Source organism: Nycticebus coucang, chromosome 6 (assembly GCF_027406575.1).
Source record: "Nycticebus coucang isolate mNycCou1 chromosome 6, mNycCou1.pri, whole genome shotgun sequence".
NCBI lineage: Eukaryota > Metazoa > Chordata > Mammalia > Primates > Lorisidae > Nycticebus > Nycticebus coucang.
In genome coordinates, this window is record NC_069785.1 from 117894352 (window position 1) to 117911428 (window position 17077).

Sequence of the window (17077 nt, forward strand, 5' to 3'; positions counted from 1 at the left end):
AACAGTAAAATCTTGACTACATCTTCTTTCTTTATGGGGTGTTAATGAACGTGGCAAATGCACAAACCGGCTCCTTTCTGTCAGAGTCAGACCAGATTGTCTCCAGACTGTGCGCTTGATCTGTGGGTCTAGAACTTGCTGGCGTCCCTTTGCGCCACATCCTCTGACTACCCATAAAGACGCCCCAGCTTGCTCCTAGAGTGTACCTTTCAGGGAGGGTCATTGGGGATGGGGTTGGGGGCCTGGGAACAGTATGATCCTCTTACTTCTGAGCATATCACTAAACCTACATATTGTCCCGCCCCATAACAGAAGCACGGGACATGTCTGACATGAAAATAAGTCACATTTTCTAGCTGCTAGGTAGTTTGTGGGGGAAACAGGGGGACAGCAACCACAGTTTGAAACCACTGACTTCTTTCGGTAAAACCAGACCATCCGATTTTTAGAATCAGACCTAATGAGATGCTAATTTGACCCAGGGCGCTCAGGAAGACGAGAAAACTGAGGCCGTTATATGGTTTGGCTCTGGGTTCCAATTTGAAGCCAGCCTGATGGAACAGAGCCAGCGCCCAATTATGCCTGATTCCCAGCAGCTCATATCATTTACTAAGCTAAGAAATAATAGAGCATCCTGTTTATTTCTGGCAAATTGGTTTCTGTCTTTTGGCTACAAGAGTTCCAGAGGAGACACTTGAGGGTAACCGGGTGTCAGATAATCATTTGGGCCTCGGTTGGGCAGTGCTACTCAATATTTTTTCTTCCTTATTATAATATCCCATTATCAATTGTAACATCATATTGCATGGAAGCCCTAATCTCCTTCTCCTTACATCTCTCACACACTCCGGCAGGAGGGCCGTGGGATTTGGGAGGTTAAAGAGAATTTTCCCCAGGACGATTTGCTGCACGACTTTTCCATATGCAACAATACCTGGGATGCGTAGCTTTATTAAAATGATAGATTCTGGAAAGCTCCTCAGTAGATGAGCATAAAGAACCCGGGGCCTCTTTCAAGTGAATTCGGTTTAGAGATGTCTGTATACGATCTGCAACTTGTCTGTACGTTTTGTCTTTCTTCCAGGAAACTCCAATCTCACCATTCTAATAACATAAACAGAAAAACGAACCCCCTACCTCCACCCAGAGTCATGGTTCCCTCCCCCTCCAATCTCAAATTCTATTTTCACACATCTGTTGTGTGCTAATGTTGCTGGCTAGGAAATGCCCCAGCTCTCACAGGGTGAAAGCTTCGTTTTCTAGGCTGCCTATGATGCAGGGGAAACCCAGGACTCCAGGGTCCTCCAAGACCTGAGGTTACACAGAGGGTTTCCCAAGGGTTTGGTTATAAACTTACCTCAGTTGACTTGGAAACATAGCTAAATTACTTTTGGGTATTCAGGTTTAAATGAGAACTAAGCAGAATGCTGGGAATTTATAGGGAAGGGACCCCCAACTAGGCTGACGTAAAGACTGGCAGCCCTCAAGTATAACTTCAAGGTGACTTCAGTTGCTGCTGTGAACCAGCTTTAAGCAATGAGGATGCTTCCGTGGCAATTAGAGTATGGTCTGTGATTATGATGCCACATACAGAACCAAAGGCCAAAATCTTTCAGAGCACATACTGCACAGTCCCTTTAAAATGGCATCTAACTTCTGGGCTAACGTTTGAGAGTTGAACAGTCTCCCCCACTTTCTTCTTCCATACATTTACCGTCAATAGTAACTTAAGCCAGAATTGGATTCACATGTCAAGGATGGGAGAGACCAGACCTGCTATCATCCCTAGTAATTTTTTGGGTTTTCTCTCCCCAAATGAGATAAGTTTACTTACATCTGGCTATTTCCTACAATAGTATCAGTCTGTCAAGTTGCATTATTCTTTTAATAAACACAAGTATCTAGATAGGCTTTCAGTGGATGTACCCGTACATACACACAGGTAAAAAATACACAGACACACATTGATAGATTCTGGACAGGTTGGGTTCAGTAGTATACAAAGGGTTCCTGATATGTCATCCTTATTATAAGCATCACTGTGGGATTTTGTTTGTTTGTTTGGGGGGAGTGGTTATCTGTGTGTGTGTATAAGTTCAGAGTGCTATCCTATGTGCTATTGTTTAAAAAAACAATACAACAGCACAGCTTGACCTATGTTTGTGACTTTTTAACGTATATTCTCTTTCTAAGTTATTGCAATATCCCCATGAGATGAATAAGGTCATTCTGCATTTACAGATGAGGAGAGAATAAGGTCATCTCATTTACAGATGAGGAGAGAAGGCTGAGAATTCAGTTGCAAAGTATCACAGCTGGAATTTTGGACCTGGTTCTCCCTGACTCCAATCCTGAGTTATGAATCATAGCCCTCCCCAACTATTTAATTCTTGTGACAGTCCAGCCACATGAATTCGATGTTAATGTCATCCTCATTTTACAGACAAGAAAACTGAGGCCAAGGTGAAATGACTTGTCGAGAGCTCTATAAATTATTGGGTTTGGGCTCTGATTTAATTTGGTCTTTCCTTTCTGCTGACCAGCCAGTGAAATAAATTAATTTAGAGAGTAGAATTGGCCCACCTGACCACAAATTGAATCATTTGGAAAGGTTACTTTATTTTAAACTGTAAATGAAAAAGATTGCCCCTCCCCTCGAAACAGGAACCAAAATAATTTATTTGAGAAGAGTTGTCACTAAAGATTGATTAAGAATAATAATATATAACAGGTATTAAGTGCATAGTACACGCTTTATGCCTATTAATTCATGTAATCTTTTCAAAGTCCTGGGAGGATGGTTCTGTTTTTCCCTACTTACAGAGGAGGCACTGAGAGGTTCAATAACTTGCCCAAGATCACAAATCTAAGTGGCAGAGCTGACACTCGAACTCAGGAAGCTGTGCAGAGCCCTTGGCCTAACCCCTCTGCAGTGGGGCCACACAGTAGTTTCCATTTTATTTGCATTGAGTTTGGCAGACTTAGCAGAAAAGAGGCCCTCAAGTTCTTTACTAATAATGGCAGAAAACTGTCACAGGTAAGTGGGGAAGTCTTGGTTTTTCTGCTCCTAGTCAGAACATGTGGGTTTCCCACAGGTGTAGTCAAATAAAAGAGACTTTAGTATTCAGTTATACTCTGGGGGGAAAAAACTGCCCATTACAGTGGTTATGTATAACAATATTTAAGGTTCATGTCTAGAACAGCCAACAAAATAAATATGTAGCTGTAACTTGATGCCTTTTCCAAAAGTCCTTAGCCGTTTTTAGTTTCTATAAAACTCCCTCAGTTCATGTATGGTCACTGACCAGACTAACCCTCTGTGGTCACTCATCTCTTAAATTAGTGATGGGGGCATCATCCTCAGATATGCCTACATTGGCCCTGGGCCCCTTCCACATCTATAATCTGTCTTCCTCAGGAGCCAGGGTCTTTATAACCTCTTCACGAGAGAGTATTTTCAATTAGCCAGGGAGACACCTTGGTTCACTCTCTGCTCTCAGCTCCCCCCTCCTCAAGCACATTAGAATCTGCAACGAAAACCAATAAAATTAAACTGCTTCAAGGAGTTGCTGATTCTAGTGAAATCTGTGAACTCCTTGTTGAAATCAGAACAACTCTTTTCTGTCGTTTTGCCTTAGCAAGATTCCCACCTCTCCTGATAAGTACCTTAGCATCTTTTATGAACTGAAATTTTAATTCACCTTTTTTCAGCAACAAAGACTTTATAGCCTATTTCTGCTATGGTTTGGGAGTTACAAAACTTCTATCTGCACCTGACGCCCTTTGCTAATAGAGTTGGCATTCCTCGGAAAACACATTTTTAAAATACATCAGTCTCCCACAGGGTTATTTTACTTAAGTAAGACAGGAAGATGGGGTATCATTTGGTTCTCAAAAGACACAGCATTTTTTCTATCTTTTTACAAGGGATAGAATCACAGGGGAGAAATGGCTGGGGCTTTGGACTCCTTTGAACCCCAGTTTAATCTTGTCCCTCCCGTTACTATTACCATCACTTGTGACTGTAAGCTTCCCTTTTCCCAGCTGTAAATTGGAGGTTCTAAAGCTATGATTATCTGTGAACAAAGAGGCCAGCTATAGCTAACAGAAGTGATGGCAGCAACATGAGACTAGATTTTTGTACAAGAACTCTGTTCTTTCTGGCTTGTGATTTGGAAGGAGAGTATATGGTAACTAATAGGTTATAGTAAACCTATTTGGAAGTGGACGAAAAGTTAGCAGTTTGGGGAGTACAGGAGGAAGAGCTAAGTCTTAGCATTAGATAAGTTTTAATCTTGGCTTTACTGATGATTGGCTGAGGGGCCCTGGGCAAGTTATTTCATTTCTCTGAGCCTTGGTTTTTTTTTTTTTTCTTTTTCTTTTGTAAAATAGAGACAATAAAATTGGCCTTTTTATCTCTCAGAAGGGTTGTGCACATTAGAGAAAATAATGAATGTGCTTTGTAAACCGAAAAATGCGAACCGGCTGCAGAAGAGGTCTTGAGGGCTTAATACTTACTGGAGGCCTTGGAAAGTACTGGGTGGAGGGTCTCTCAGCCCTGCCCCGGGGTCCTGCCCAGGTCCAGACACCTAGGTTTATAAGCATGTGTCTTTGGATACAGCTAAGATAACGCAGTGTTTCTGGAAAGAGTGTTTATGGAACGCAGGAGATGAGAAACTTTATTGGGAGAAATGTTTTTACACCTTTCTTTAAAGGAATAAAGTGATGCCTGGTTAGGCAATTTCACTTATAAATGCAGCTGGAGACAGGTGAAAGTTGAGGTGGGAATTTTTATTGGAAACAGTGAAAGCAGTAATACAGAGGGGAGAAAAGGACATGAAGGAGGAATTGCTATCCTTTCCATGTGTACAAAAGGACAAGAATCTAAATGTATACCTCTTCTTTAAAAAAATAAATAAATAAACCCTCTATGAAGATAAATGTTGTGGGGGGGGATCCCATTAAACTGGGAATTCCTTTGAAATTCTCATTTCTCTTTTCTCCCCATGGCCCAGAGATAGGTCCTGCCGTAGTTAGGTAAGAAGCTCCTCAACCTCACTGTGTTCTCCCGCCCTTGAGAGTCATGTTCTGTTTGAAAAGAGCTCAACAAATGAAGGCTGTTTTTTCGCTGGGGACCAGAATGTCCTTCTCAAAGCAGTAAGGGCCGTGTGCGAGTAACAGGATCCGCATGTTCAAGCAACTAATACTCAGCATGTGGGCCTGTGAACTTTTCAAGAGGGGTCTATCTCTCATTCTCTGAAGAACGTTCCAGTAAACTCCAGGAAGGACTGTGGCTTAGTTGACAATGGCACAGCTCTGGGTGTCATAGATCTGTCATCCCTATAGAATATGAGCCCCAGGAGGCAGTAGGACAGGTCCTGGCTGGCCTTCCCGTGGGTGGCACTGGCCTATGGCCGTCTTGGTAAGGCCCCCGTGCTCTCCAAAATACTACAGCTTTTGTCAGCTCTGGGCTTAATCTGTTCTGTTAAGGGAAGGTGAGGCCATGAGTTGTTACTCAGGGCCCAGGCAGTGTGTTCCTCAGAAAGGGAATATTTTACCCTTTAGGTATATCCACCCTGCAGCCTGATGCTGATTTTGTGAGGACACTTTGCTTCTCTCTGGTATTGGATAGCATCAAAAAAATGTATGGGTTTTTTTGTTCTAATCAGCTTTCATTCGTGTTTGTATATTTAATTTAATCTGTAGCCCAAGACAACTCTTACTCTTCCAATGTTCAGCAGAGGAAAAAAAAAGTGTTGGACACCCCTGTTTCCACAGAGTCAGCAGTACGCAGTGGAACAGAGCCCTATCTGTGAGCCAGGAGGCCTGGCTCTGGAGCCATCTGGATATGACATTTAACTAGATGTGACCTTTTCCACATCTGGAAAGGGGGGAGTCAGGACATGGTGGCATCGGAACCCCCACCCCGACCTCCCAGCTCTCAGTGTAGAACTAAGTGGAGACTGAGGAGGGAAAGCAAGTGCAGGGGTCACACCCAAGCCAGGGGACACAGCTGCTGTGACCCTCCCCAGCGTAGCTCTGGTGCCATAGGCTAAAGTCAGGAAACCTCCCTCAGGCCAGACTTCAGTCCTGGGCCCCATGCATCAGCTGCGGTCCCAGGAGGGAGAGACTGGCTGCTTCTAGATCATACATTTCTTCCAAACCAGCACTAAGAAGTCGTTGTCCTCCCCCACCACCACCACCTTATTCTCAGAAAGGGGAGCTCAGCCTCCTCACCTGCCTCTGCCCCATGTCCCCGTTCTCCCAGAGCCCCCGCTCCTCCTGTCCCCACCACATCAGCCCTTCTCTGCAGCCTCTGCTGGCTTTCTCCATCATGGATGGACCTTGTCTGCTGGCGGAATGGTTAGGAGGGCCGCACTCTCCGTCACTGGGTGCCCCCACGCACCCCCAAGCAGGCCCTTTGATCATTCAGTCCACTGCACACAACTGTAGTCTCTTCATCAAATGAGCACAGAGCAAGACCCACAGCAGCTCTGCCTGCAAGTCAGTCACCATGGCAACCAGCATTCCCTGCACTCTACTGTGAAAAGAAAATGGCTGTTGGAAGGGTGGGCTCACTGAATCGCTGTTCCCCGGCCTGTGTTGTTCAGCTCCCTCCTTCATACTGGCTTTAAGAAGCTCCATGCATTGAACCAAGTGTCTGTTGGCCTTTAGATTTGGAATTTACTGTACTGAAGAGGAAAAGAGGCAGAAGGAAGTTGAATTCGAATGAATAAAGCATTTTTTCCCACCCTAAAACTGTATTTTCATGAGGAATGGTTATCTGCTTCGAGCAGATAAGAGAGGAGCAGATGAAGGCAAGAATCTGTGAGATCTGGTACAATGTATTTCGTCTTATCAGTGCAGTGGAATGACAATGTATAGATATTCAAATAAAAATGCAGGAAAAGTAGCCAAAGGATAGAGGGAATTCTGCAGGGCACAGACTACAGGATTTCAGAAGAGTGTCTGACCAATGGTGGTGACGCGATCTGATGGTGTCTCCTATTATGGAGATGGTTAGTGCATCAGCCCTCCAGGCGTGAGATAAGGTGAACATTTGCTCTCACCATCCCCTGCCTCAAAACCAGTGTGAATCTCCATAGAGATTAAGCATGGCAGCTTCGGGAATTGGTACGAGACCCCTGAGCTTGGTTCTGGAGAGGCAGGCTTCCTGTTTTTGACCCAGCCATGGAACACTTCACATTGTCATCCAAAAAGAACTGGTTGGGCTCCCATTTCTGAGAATCAAGAGCGTGCTGTTTGGAGCAGGAACGTAAGCCTTCTCAAAGGGTCAGACACAGGGCAGACATCACTCTGAATCTCCCCAGGGACCTGCGCCCTCTGTTAGGGGATGACAGTCCCGTAAAGAGAGGAATGTCCCCATGTCCCCTCCTCACTGCTGGTGACAAGTTCTCAAAACCCAAACAACCTCCTTCCTTCACTCTTTCGTAACACAAGTCAAGGGATCCTATTTCTGAATGGAAGTGTTGGGTTTCATTCTCAAAAACTTGAATATTGGGTCTGACCCGGACTTTGCCTTTTCCAGTTTCTCTGCAGGTGGACATCGTTCCCAGCCAAGGAGAAATCAGCGTTGGAGAGTCCAAATTCTTCCTATGCCAAGGCAAGTACCCTGAGCACCACAGCATTTTAGAACTTGCTTCAGAACTTTATCAGACAGAGCTGAAGCCAGTGGGCCCCGTGTGCTGGGCTGATCGTGCCCCACCTAGGATTCTGAGCATTGCTCTGCTGAGGGGTCCATAGTGTGACACCTCCAGAGCCTGGAGAGCTCCCAGGCTTTCTTCCTTCCCCTCCCAAAGGCTGCCCCAACATAGTGAACTCTGTTTTCTAGACCTTAGCTTGACGGTGGAGGGGGCTTGGTGTTTTCTTAGGAAAATCAGCACAACTCTCAGAATATTGAATCACCCCAGAAGTCCTGCTCTACATACATCCACAGTTCTGTAAATGACAAGGAAGATCACCACTGGCTCACAAATAAAGCTTCATTGGGTCCATCTAAAGCTTTTTTTTTAGAATCTCATAGAGCTTGAAATTGTGAAGTCTAAAACTTGGCCTGAGAGTAAATTGAATGCTGGTTTGTTATGTGTTGTGAGGACATATATCCTGAGCTTTCCATATCTGCTGGGAATATCAACACTTTGTATCATGCATGGTCCCCACCAGAGAGTTCTAGAATATGTCAAATCTGGTGTCCTTGTTTTTTGTTTAAAAAAGATGCCCTCTTTCCACAGCTCAGATAATTATCAGGAAATGTCAGGCAGAGGAAAGGGTTTCAGATTACGCCTCAGATTCTTTGTGTATGACATGACTGAGATTCAAAACATGGAAGAACCAGGAAAGAGCTGAGCTAGGTGTAAACTGTGACATTTAGCAAGCAGCGTTTGGCGAGGAGGGGCCTTTAAATGCGGTCATGATTTGCATCAGATGAGGCGGCTTGTGGCCGCTGGATGTGTTCACTCCAGCTTTGCCTTCATTGCAGCAATTTCAATGATCTGGAGATGCGGCATGCAGCCCACAGCACATCTTGCAAATAGCGATATTTATTGAAAACATGATGGGGCCTGAAACGAAGACTGCTTCATTTCCATGCTAAGTATCTGTGCAGGGCTGGCTAGCTCAGGCCAGGAAGGGCACCATGCAAAGAGCAGGGCATGGCCATGTCCACCAGGTCTATGAGCCCTTTTCCCTATTCCAGCTCAGCCTCTGGAGAAGTTGTGCACCTGCAGACTGCTCCTCGTGGGCACCTGGGGACAGGAGGCATGGCCGTGACTGGCTACCTTCTTTATAGCATGTAAGGAGATGAATTTGTGTGTCTAAGGCCTGGGTACTGCAGTAACAGTCATGCCAGTTTGCGCCTGCAGACACTGAAATAAAGGTGGCTGGAATCTGACGTTTGCAGGGTCTCATCTTTGCTCAGAAGACCATAATTAAGCCTTTGAAAACAAGATGCTCAGTCACATCACACCAACTGGGTTCTTGAGTACAGATTCCAAGATATACTACACCCCTTTGTTCCCTGTTCTGTGAGGCATATAAGATCCAGCAGACACCTGGTCTCCAAAATATCTCTCTTCTCTTTCCTCACTACGGCTCGGACCATGATTACAAAAAAAGAAAAAAATACCAGCTTGAGTGGTTGTTGAGTTCTTTACGAGTACTGCAAGAGGTGTTGTGTACATAATAGTTACACATAGAAGATGAGGCAGGCTGTCCATCGTTCTAACGCAAATGGTCATCCCTCCCTGATGGTCAAGCCTTGATTGATTTGCTGTCCACTAACTCCTACCAAGTCCTTCACCCTGGAAGTGACTGAGTTCCTTTCAGCTTTAGTAGTTTAAAAATAATCTCTTCCTCCCTAGTGGCGGGAGATGCCAAAGATAAAGACATCTCCTGGTTCTCCCCCAATGGAGAAAAGCTGACCCCGAACCAGCAGCGCATCTCGGTGGTGTGGAACGATGACTCCTCTTCCACCCTCACCATCTACAATGCCAACATTGATGATGCCGGCATTTACAAGTGTGTGGTCACAGGCGAGGACGGCAGCGAGTCAGAGGCCACCGTCAACGTGAAGATCTTCCGTAAGAGCCTCCTTCCTCCCCTTCTGTGTTCTGTGGCCTCTCCCTGTTGAGGAGACACGTGGGTGGTAGAAAGGCTGAGGGGGCAACCGAGGGCCAGCTGGGGGTCTCACAGGTCCCCTTCTCTCTCCCTAAGTATTTTCAGATCTAGCTCAGAGCTCCATTACGTTCTTAGACAGTGCTTGGCCAACTCAGAACTCACCAACCTGGGTTCACACTGGTCACAGCTACCCCCCACAGGCCACCCAGAAGGCTGTTTCAGCTTCTCTCTCTTCCCTGAGTGTTGACTGAGCTTAGACAGTTTCCCTCTGCCCTGCCCAAAGGCTCAGTGGGGGCAGGGAGGTCATTATCTGAGCACCCTATGCCACTCAGAACAGGGAGTTCCATTGCCGCTGAAACCCCATCTGGAGGAGGCACCTCATTACCTTCTTATCATGCATCTGTCCCCTTGGTCAGAGTAATAGTGGGTGACAGCTAATGGAACAGTATTGATTGTCGCTGTATTGCCATTAAATGTGCTTGTCTTCTGATCTCTTCTTCAGCATTCTGTCCCCTGTGGGGAAGTGGGGTGGGGCGGGGGGTAGGCGTCCAAGTGGGAGACAAAGAAAGGACTGATGACTCCTGGAACCAATTCATTCTTCCTGGGCATTGTGTTTCATTGGCATTGCCCCTCGGGTAAGGGACACCTTTATCAAGACAATGTTTTCATTCTCTAGACCTTTTTTTGCATAAAGTGTAACAAACTTAGCTCTCAGTGAGTAGATGTGGTTGCCAAGCATTGATAACATAGTCCCCTACTTACATCAGCTGCTCCACCTGGGATCTGTGGCCGAGCACCCCTCTTGTACACCCATATATAAGGATCGACACTTGCCGGGACTCAAATCTAGGCAGCCTAGATCTCATGGGAAGGGATCTTTGTGGAGGACCAGCTGTTTTCCCTCACTCTTCTGCTCCTTTTCCAGAGAAGCTCATGTTCAAGAATGCACCGACCCCACAGGAGTTCAGGGAGGGGGAAGATGCTGTGATCGTGTGTGATGTCGTCAGCTCCCTGCCACCAACCATCATCTGGAAACACAAAGGCCGAGATGTCATCCTGAAAAAAGACGGTGAGACCTGAATCTCCCGACAGCTGCCTTTTCCCCTGGGCCACCAACTTCCTTAGTTTTTCACCTCCCCCAGCCCCAGAGACATTCCAGTTGGGACTGAGCATCAAGTGTACCAGAACCCACATGCAGTTTCCAACTCCTCATATATGTTGGTATATTCAGACATTGATTTTCACTTTGAAGCAAAAGACAAATTTCCAATAGACTTTTGTTCTTTACCCTATTTTGGAGCCAGGGACACATTTTCTTATTTCAGCTTAAAGCTCCTCCCCATGAGATGAAGTTAGGGAAAAGGACACAGCCTGGGCTGGCAGCCTGCAGGTGCCAGAGTCCTCTGACTGATCCTCGGGTGGACCTGTCTCTTATCTCTTCTAGTCCGATTCATAGTCCTGTCCAACAACTACCTGCAGATCCGGAGCATCAAGAAAACAGACGAGGGCACTTATCGCTGTGAGGGCAGAATCCTGGCGCGGGGGGAGATCAACTTCAAGGACATTCAGGTCATTGTGAATGGTGAGAACATCCGTTCTTCTGTCTGCTAAACCTTGGTTTCCCAAAATCATTCTCTTTTAATTCCTCTCTGGTCTAGAAAATAAATCCTGTCCTGACTCATTCATCCATCTTGGCTGAGTCCCCTTCCCATCATAACCTGTGTGGGTTTGTGGGGGGGGAGGGGGTGTGAAAAAATACACTTGCCTTTTAGCCCTCCCCTTAACTGTGGGGGTTTTCATGCAGTGGTTGAATGTCCTTCATTGTCTTACAACACTAGAAACTTTGCTTATGCTTACTAAGAAATTCTTTTCTTTTTTTGAGACAGAGTTTCACTTTGTCATCCTCAATAGAGTGCCATGATGTCTTAGCTCACAGCAACCTCAGACTCTTGAGTTCAAGCAATCGTCTTGCCTCAGCCTCCCAAGTAGCTGGGCCTAAAGGCACCCGCTGCAATGCCTGGCTATTTTGTTGTTGTTGTTGCAGTTGTTGTTTAGCAGGCCCTGGCCAGGTTCAAACCCACCAGCCCTGGTGTATGTGGCCAGTTCCCTACCCACTGAGCTACAGGCACCAAGCTCATACTGAAAAATTCTTATTCCTCCTCATTGTCCTTGATGTGACCATAATTGTGAAGTTAGTCCCCTGGTTCAGTGTTCAAAGAAAGTATTACTATCAATTCAGGTTTCAGAACAGTCAGAATCATGGTCCACAGGCTTATTAATCTTAATTTGTAGTGTCAAATAAACACACCCATGGAATCGATCTGACATTTATAAGATGTTTACAGGAAATTATGATGTCAGTACTAAGAAAATAAGTAAATCATGGTTGAATTGTTTTGACTATTGACATTTCTTTTCTTTTTTTTTTTTTTTTTTTGCCAAAATCTCTCCCTCTCATTCCTTTGCTAAAAAACAGTTTGTGCACAAGGTTGTTTATGACAATCCCAGAGAAATGTCATTCTCTTTGGTGAGATGGTGCATTTCAAATCGGCATTAACCATTTAACCACCAAGAGCAGTAGTCTCCAACTTGCCCCAGTATCAAGAGCCTCTCTTTAATGTCAAGTTCCGCTGACCCTTGTAGTTATTACATTTAATATGCATTGACTGAAAAAGTGTATTTTGAAAAAAATAGCTTCTGTAAATGAAATGCTGTTTTAACATGAGTAAAATACATTTTTATAGCTCCTTAACTCCTGAAAGATAAAAAGTCATGTTTGGGAGAACTCCCTATTCGCTCTACAGTAGTTAGTTAATATGCACATGAACTAAGATTATTTATGGTAACTCGAAACTGCCCAGGACCCTTGACTTGTAGACTGAGACCCCCTGACCCTGAAGGTGTCTCTTCTCCAGGCTACTGGGTTCTTCCTAGTCTTCACAACCACCCCTGACACCCTTCTCTCCTTCAGTGCCGCCCACCGTGCAGGCCAGGCAGAACATCGTGAATGCCACCGCCAACCTTGGCCAGTCCGTCACCCTGGTGTGTGATGCTGAAGGCTTCCCAGAGCCCACCATGAGCTGGACAAAGTAAGAAAGTGGCTCGTGTCTTTTCTCATGGATTAGAAAAGAAGGCATCCTAGCGTCTGCTTCATGTGACATTTTAGTGGATTGAGTGTAGGCGTCTTGGGAGTGTCACCTCCAGGTGAAGAATGGCTTCTGTCTTGTACATTCCTTCACTTCCAGTCTTGCAGGGGCAGAACCAGAGGGTGTGCCCTTGGGGTAGGGAGGGCTCTTTGAAACTTCCTGTTGTGTGGTTCACCCCTCAGATAGAGTATAAAGACTGAGTAGAGAAATCAAAGGTACATCTGGAAGCAAACTCGGCGTCTTAACTTGCTGTGACAGCAAATTGTCTGCATTCTATAGAAAGTAAATAAAACAAACATCTTGACTCTGTGGTCAACACCATGCTACTTTGCTTCCTTTCCCCTGCAGGGATGGAGACCAGATCGAGGCTGAGGAAGACGACGAGAAGTACATCTTCAGCGACGACAGCTCCGAGCTGACCATCAGGAAGGTGGACAAGAACGATGAGGCCGAGTATGTCTGCATTGCTGAGAACAAGGCCGGCGAGCAGGATGCGTCCATCCACCTCAAAGTCTTTGGTAAGGGCCGAGGTCACTCTCTGCCACAGTCCCTCATATGCCACACACTCAACCCACTGGGAAGAGCCTGTTCACTCCACCCTGGGATGGATCCCAAATGCAACCATTCCTTGTCAGCCCCACCACCTAGTCCTGGTCCAAGCCACTGTCATCCTCACCTGCACAGTGGGACGGTCTCCCTGGTGGCCTTCCTGCCTTCCCCATTGGTCCTCTTCATTCCCTTCTACTCACAGTAGCCAGGATGGTCTAAGTGCCACTCATCCTTTTACGGTCTCCCAGCAGCTTCCTGCTGCAGTGAGAATAAAATCCGGAGTCCCTGCTGTGGCCTACACGACCAAGTCTGAGCAGGACCCTGCCTTCCTCTCCAGCCTGGCCTTTCCCTCACTGTGCTCCACATTTAAACTCTCCAGCCATACAGGCCTTCTTTCCATCACTCAGGCATACTGAGCTTATTCTGTCTCGGGGACATTGCACTTGATATGTCTTCTACTTGGAGTATCATTCCTCAGATTCCCTCCAAGCCACTATCTTCATCCATCATACAGATCTCAACTCAAATCCACCTTCTCAAAGATTCCTTCTCACACAGCCCTGGTTAGTGCAGACCCTGATCACTGGTGCTTGCAGCTCCCAGGCAGTTAAAATGTGTATCTGGGAACCAGAGTTGAGCCCTGTTTGTTTAGCCTGATCAGGAGAACTGTTTGTAAACGTGGACCTTTGAAAATCAATGTTTGTATGCAAATGACTTGCTATTTATTCCATAATGACACCTAGGTTTAGAAACAGGTTATCAGTTTGCTTCAAATTACTGTGTACTTGACAGTGAATGCTAAGTTTCTTGAAAGATATTCTTGAGAGTCTTTTCTCTCATTCAAACTGATTTCCCCCCAGTCACTGTGATTTTATTAAGTTTTTCCATATTATAGAAAAACACAGATGTGTTTGTTAATTTAGTCCTTCACTTAATGAATATTAGGCCCCATTGTTGCTGGACAGAGGGCCTCCAGGTATGAGTTGGATATAGTTCCCTGACCCTGAGAAGCACAAAGAGGGAGATGAACATGTAAGCATATATTAGATAAGTTATAATAGTGTAAACCCACAACATTTGAGCAACCCCTATGGACCCAGCTATTGCAGTTCATGAAGATGAAAAGCATGGAACCTGTTCTCATTGGTAGGTTCACAGGCTAATGAAAATGCTCACTGCCAGAATCTGAAATGATAATCAATGATAATGAATTCATAATAGCGTATGCACAGGGTTTTACAGGAAAGATGTCTGATCTTGCATGACCTAAGTTAAAGGCCAGCATCACGTCCATGTCTGTATCAGGAGTCAGCCTTACCCAGCTGAACACAGGGCAGTTTGGCAAGGGCTGAACATTTCAGGCAGCCCATACTCAGGCTGGAAAAGCACATGTTTTAGAACGAGAGCTCCTTGTGGACAGGAACTGTGTCTGTTTTACTCACAGATATGTCCCCAGTGTGAATAAAGGACAGAATTGCCACTCACTTTGTGTGAATGGAGCCTGGCACATGGGACAGGGAGCTGAGCCTGGAAACATGTCGCCATTTGTCTTTAGGAAATTTTGTTAGACATGAGCCCCATAAAGTACTAATAATAACCCCCACGAACTGAGCCCTTCTTGGCTGGGAAGTGCTTTCCATAATTTAACTCTTTTAATCCCCATCATACCTCTGTGACATAGATTTAATTATGATCTCTGCCTTTCAAATGACCACCCTCAGCACAGGAAAGTGAGATGCTCCACCTGAGGAGCCAGAGTTCAAAGACCAAATCTGAGCAGGATCCTGCCTTCCTCTTAGAAGGCAGTTGGCTTCGAAGTCCCTAAGTTCACAGTGGTGGTTGCTATCCCACAAAACCCAAGAGAACACATACTGTCTCTGGGTCCCATGGGGAATGACCGGCAACTCTAGAATTAGTGCCCTCGGCCTCTACCACCACGCAGCTGGCGTTTCTCTGTAGGGGCACACTCAGCTCTGAGTTGGTTGGACAGGAACAGATCTCAGCATCCCTTCCTGGGGAAGGGAGACATGGGTGGGCAGTGAGGGCAGGGCCACGTGGGGCTGAGGGCTGATGACAAAAGTGGGCCAGGTCAAGGGGAGTAGGTGATGAGGCCTAAAAGTAAGACAGGGGAATTGGCAAGACCAGGTTTGTCATCCCACCCTCCACCTTGGACATATGAACACCCCCCTGTGTCACTGGGGCAGAAATGGGGGAGGCTCTCCAGCAATAGCAGGATTTCCAGCAAGAGGTAAAAAGAAGAAAGAATCCTATGGCTTAATAAGAACGAGCTCAACACTCCCATAGCTTCAAGAAAGGATGGCAGTCAGTAGGTAAGGGACATTTCTAAATTAGGGACTGTCACGATTGTGCCTAAATGACATCATTTTTTCCTAAGAGAAAGATACGTTCTAATATGCATTGCCCTAGTTATTAACTAGACACTCTTTTACTAAGTAGCTTCATCCTACCTGTCTTTAAATTTGGCAGTGAATTTCCATTGCTCCTTTCCCAGTGGGCCCTTCTAAAGGAGTTTTGTCTCCCCAGATTCTTATTATCTCAGGTTAATGCTCTTGAGGTCTCCTGCTGCCCCGGGCTAGTTCACCAGCAGACAGAAGCCTTGCTTAGCTAATACTTTGTGACTAAAGCAAACCTTGTGGGCTCCAGCAAAGAACAAACAGGAGCCTAAAGGAAAGTCCACCTACTCGTGCCCAGGTATACTGTCCACATTCTTTGTTCAGGAAAGCAGGGCTGCAGGGCTCTCCCTGGGCTGGGGTTGCAGGATCTGGGCTGGGAGGAGTAAGAATGGGCGAGGCCGGGTCTGAGAGGCAGGCCTGCTGAACCTAGGGACCCTAGGGAAAGGTGCTGTGAAACAATCCCAGGCACTAAATCCCAGGGAGGCATGAGAAGAATAGAATGGTGATCCGAAAGCCAGGGGCCCACAGCAGAGCTTAATTAAGGTGGAGCAAAGGGTCCAGAAGGTGTGACCTGGCCAGGTTCCTCTAGGTGCTGGAATGCAGAGGGAGGGAATCTTTTGTAAGTAGGGTGACCCAGCATCTGTCCCTCTGTGCCCAGTACTGCCCCTTGTCCTGGTGTAATTATTTAGGGCACTCCCCCACTTCACTCTCAAGAGTGTCCCAATTTAGAGAAGAAATCCCATGTATTGCTGTCCTTTTTCTAAGGCAGTGTTCTAAACCTTCAGAGTTAGTTCTGACAGCAGCTGTGCTTCTGGAGTCAGAGAAGATGAGGTAGTGATGAGAAGCCAGCCTTCCTCCCAGCAACCCTCCATGGGCTGGACAAAATTAGTCATCGTTAACACTGTTTTTACAAAGAATATAGTTTGTCTTTTTCTAAGAGCTTGTACAATGCACCCTTTGTAACCATCTGGGAAATGGAGCCACCAAGACCAAATGTTAATAGACATTAAGTGACCCTTGTCTGTCTTCTGTTAACCTTTGGCCAGCAGGACAAAGTGCTGTAAGTCAGGCGAAGGTCCCCAGAACACCATCTCAATCGCAGAGCCTGACCAGGCTCTGAGAGGCCCGAAATTCAGAATTCCCAGGACTGTCTCCAGACTCCAAACCACCATTCAGTTTAGTAAAATAAATTCAGCAGCTTGGCTGAATTTTTTTGTATTTTACTTTTTTTACTCTGTGATTTTTGACAGCATAGAAATTTGGCTTTTACTTTACCTTTATTTTACTTTAGTTTATTGACCTTTTTGTCTTTGATGTTTATCTCATTTTACT

General features: G+C 45.8%; 1 protein-coding gene across 1 annotated transcript in view; it reads left to right on the forward strand.

Moving 5' to 3' along the window:
• The window catches only part of NCAM1 (neural cell adhesion molecule 1), a 310242-nt gene that overhangs the window by 236797 nt on the left and 56368 nt on the right, over positions 1 to 17077 (forward strand). Inside the window, exons 2-7 of the mRNA XM_053593163.1 lie at positions 7550 to 7624; positions 9381 to 9599; positions 10562 to 10705; positions 11081 to 11218; positions 12608 to 12725; positions 13131 to 13300. Of these exons, the coding sequence (XP_053449138.1) occupies positions 7550 to 7624; positions 9381 to 9599; positions 10562 to 10705; positions 11081 to 11218; positions 12608 to 12725; positions 13131 to 13300 (864 nt within the window). The remainder of the gene's footprint in view (positions 1 to 7549; positions 7625 to 9380; positions 9600 to 10561; positions 10706 to 11080; positions 11219 to 12607; positions 12726 to 13130; positions 13301 to 17077) is intronic.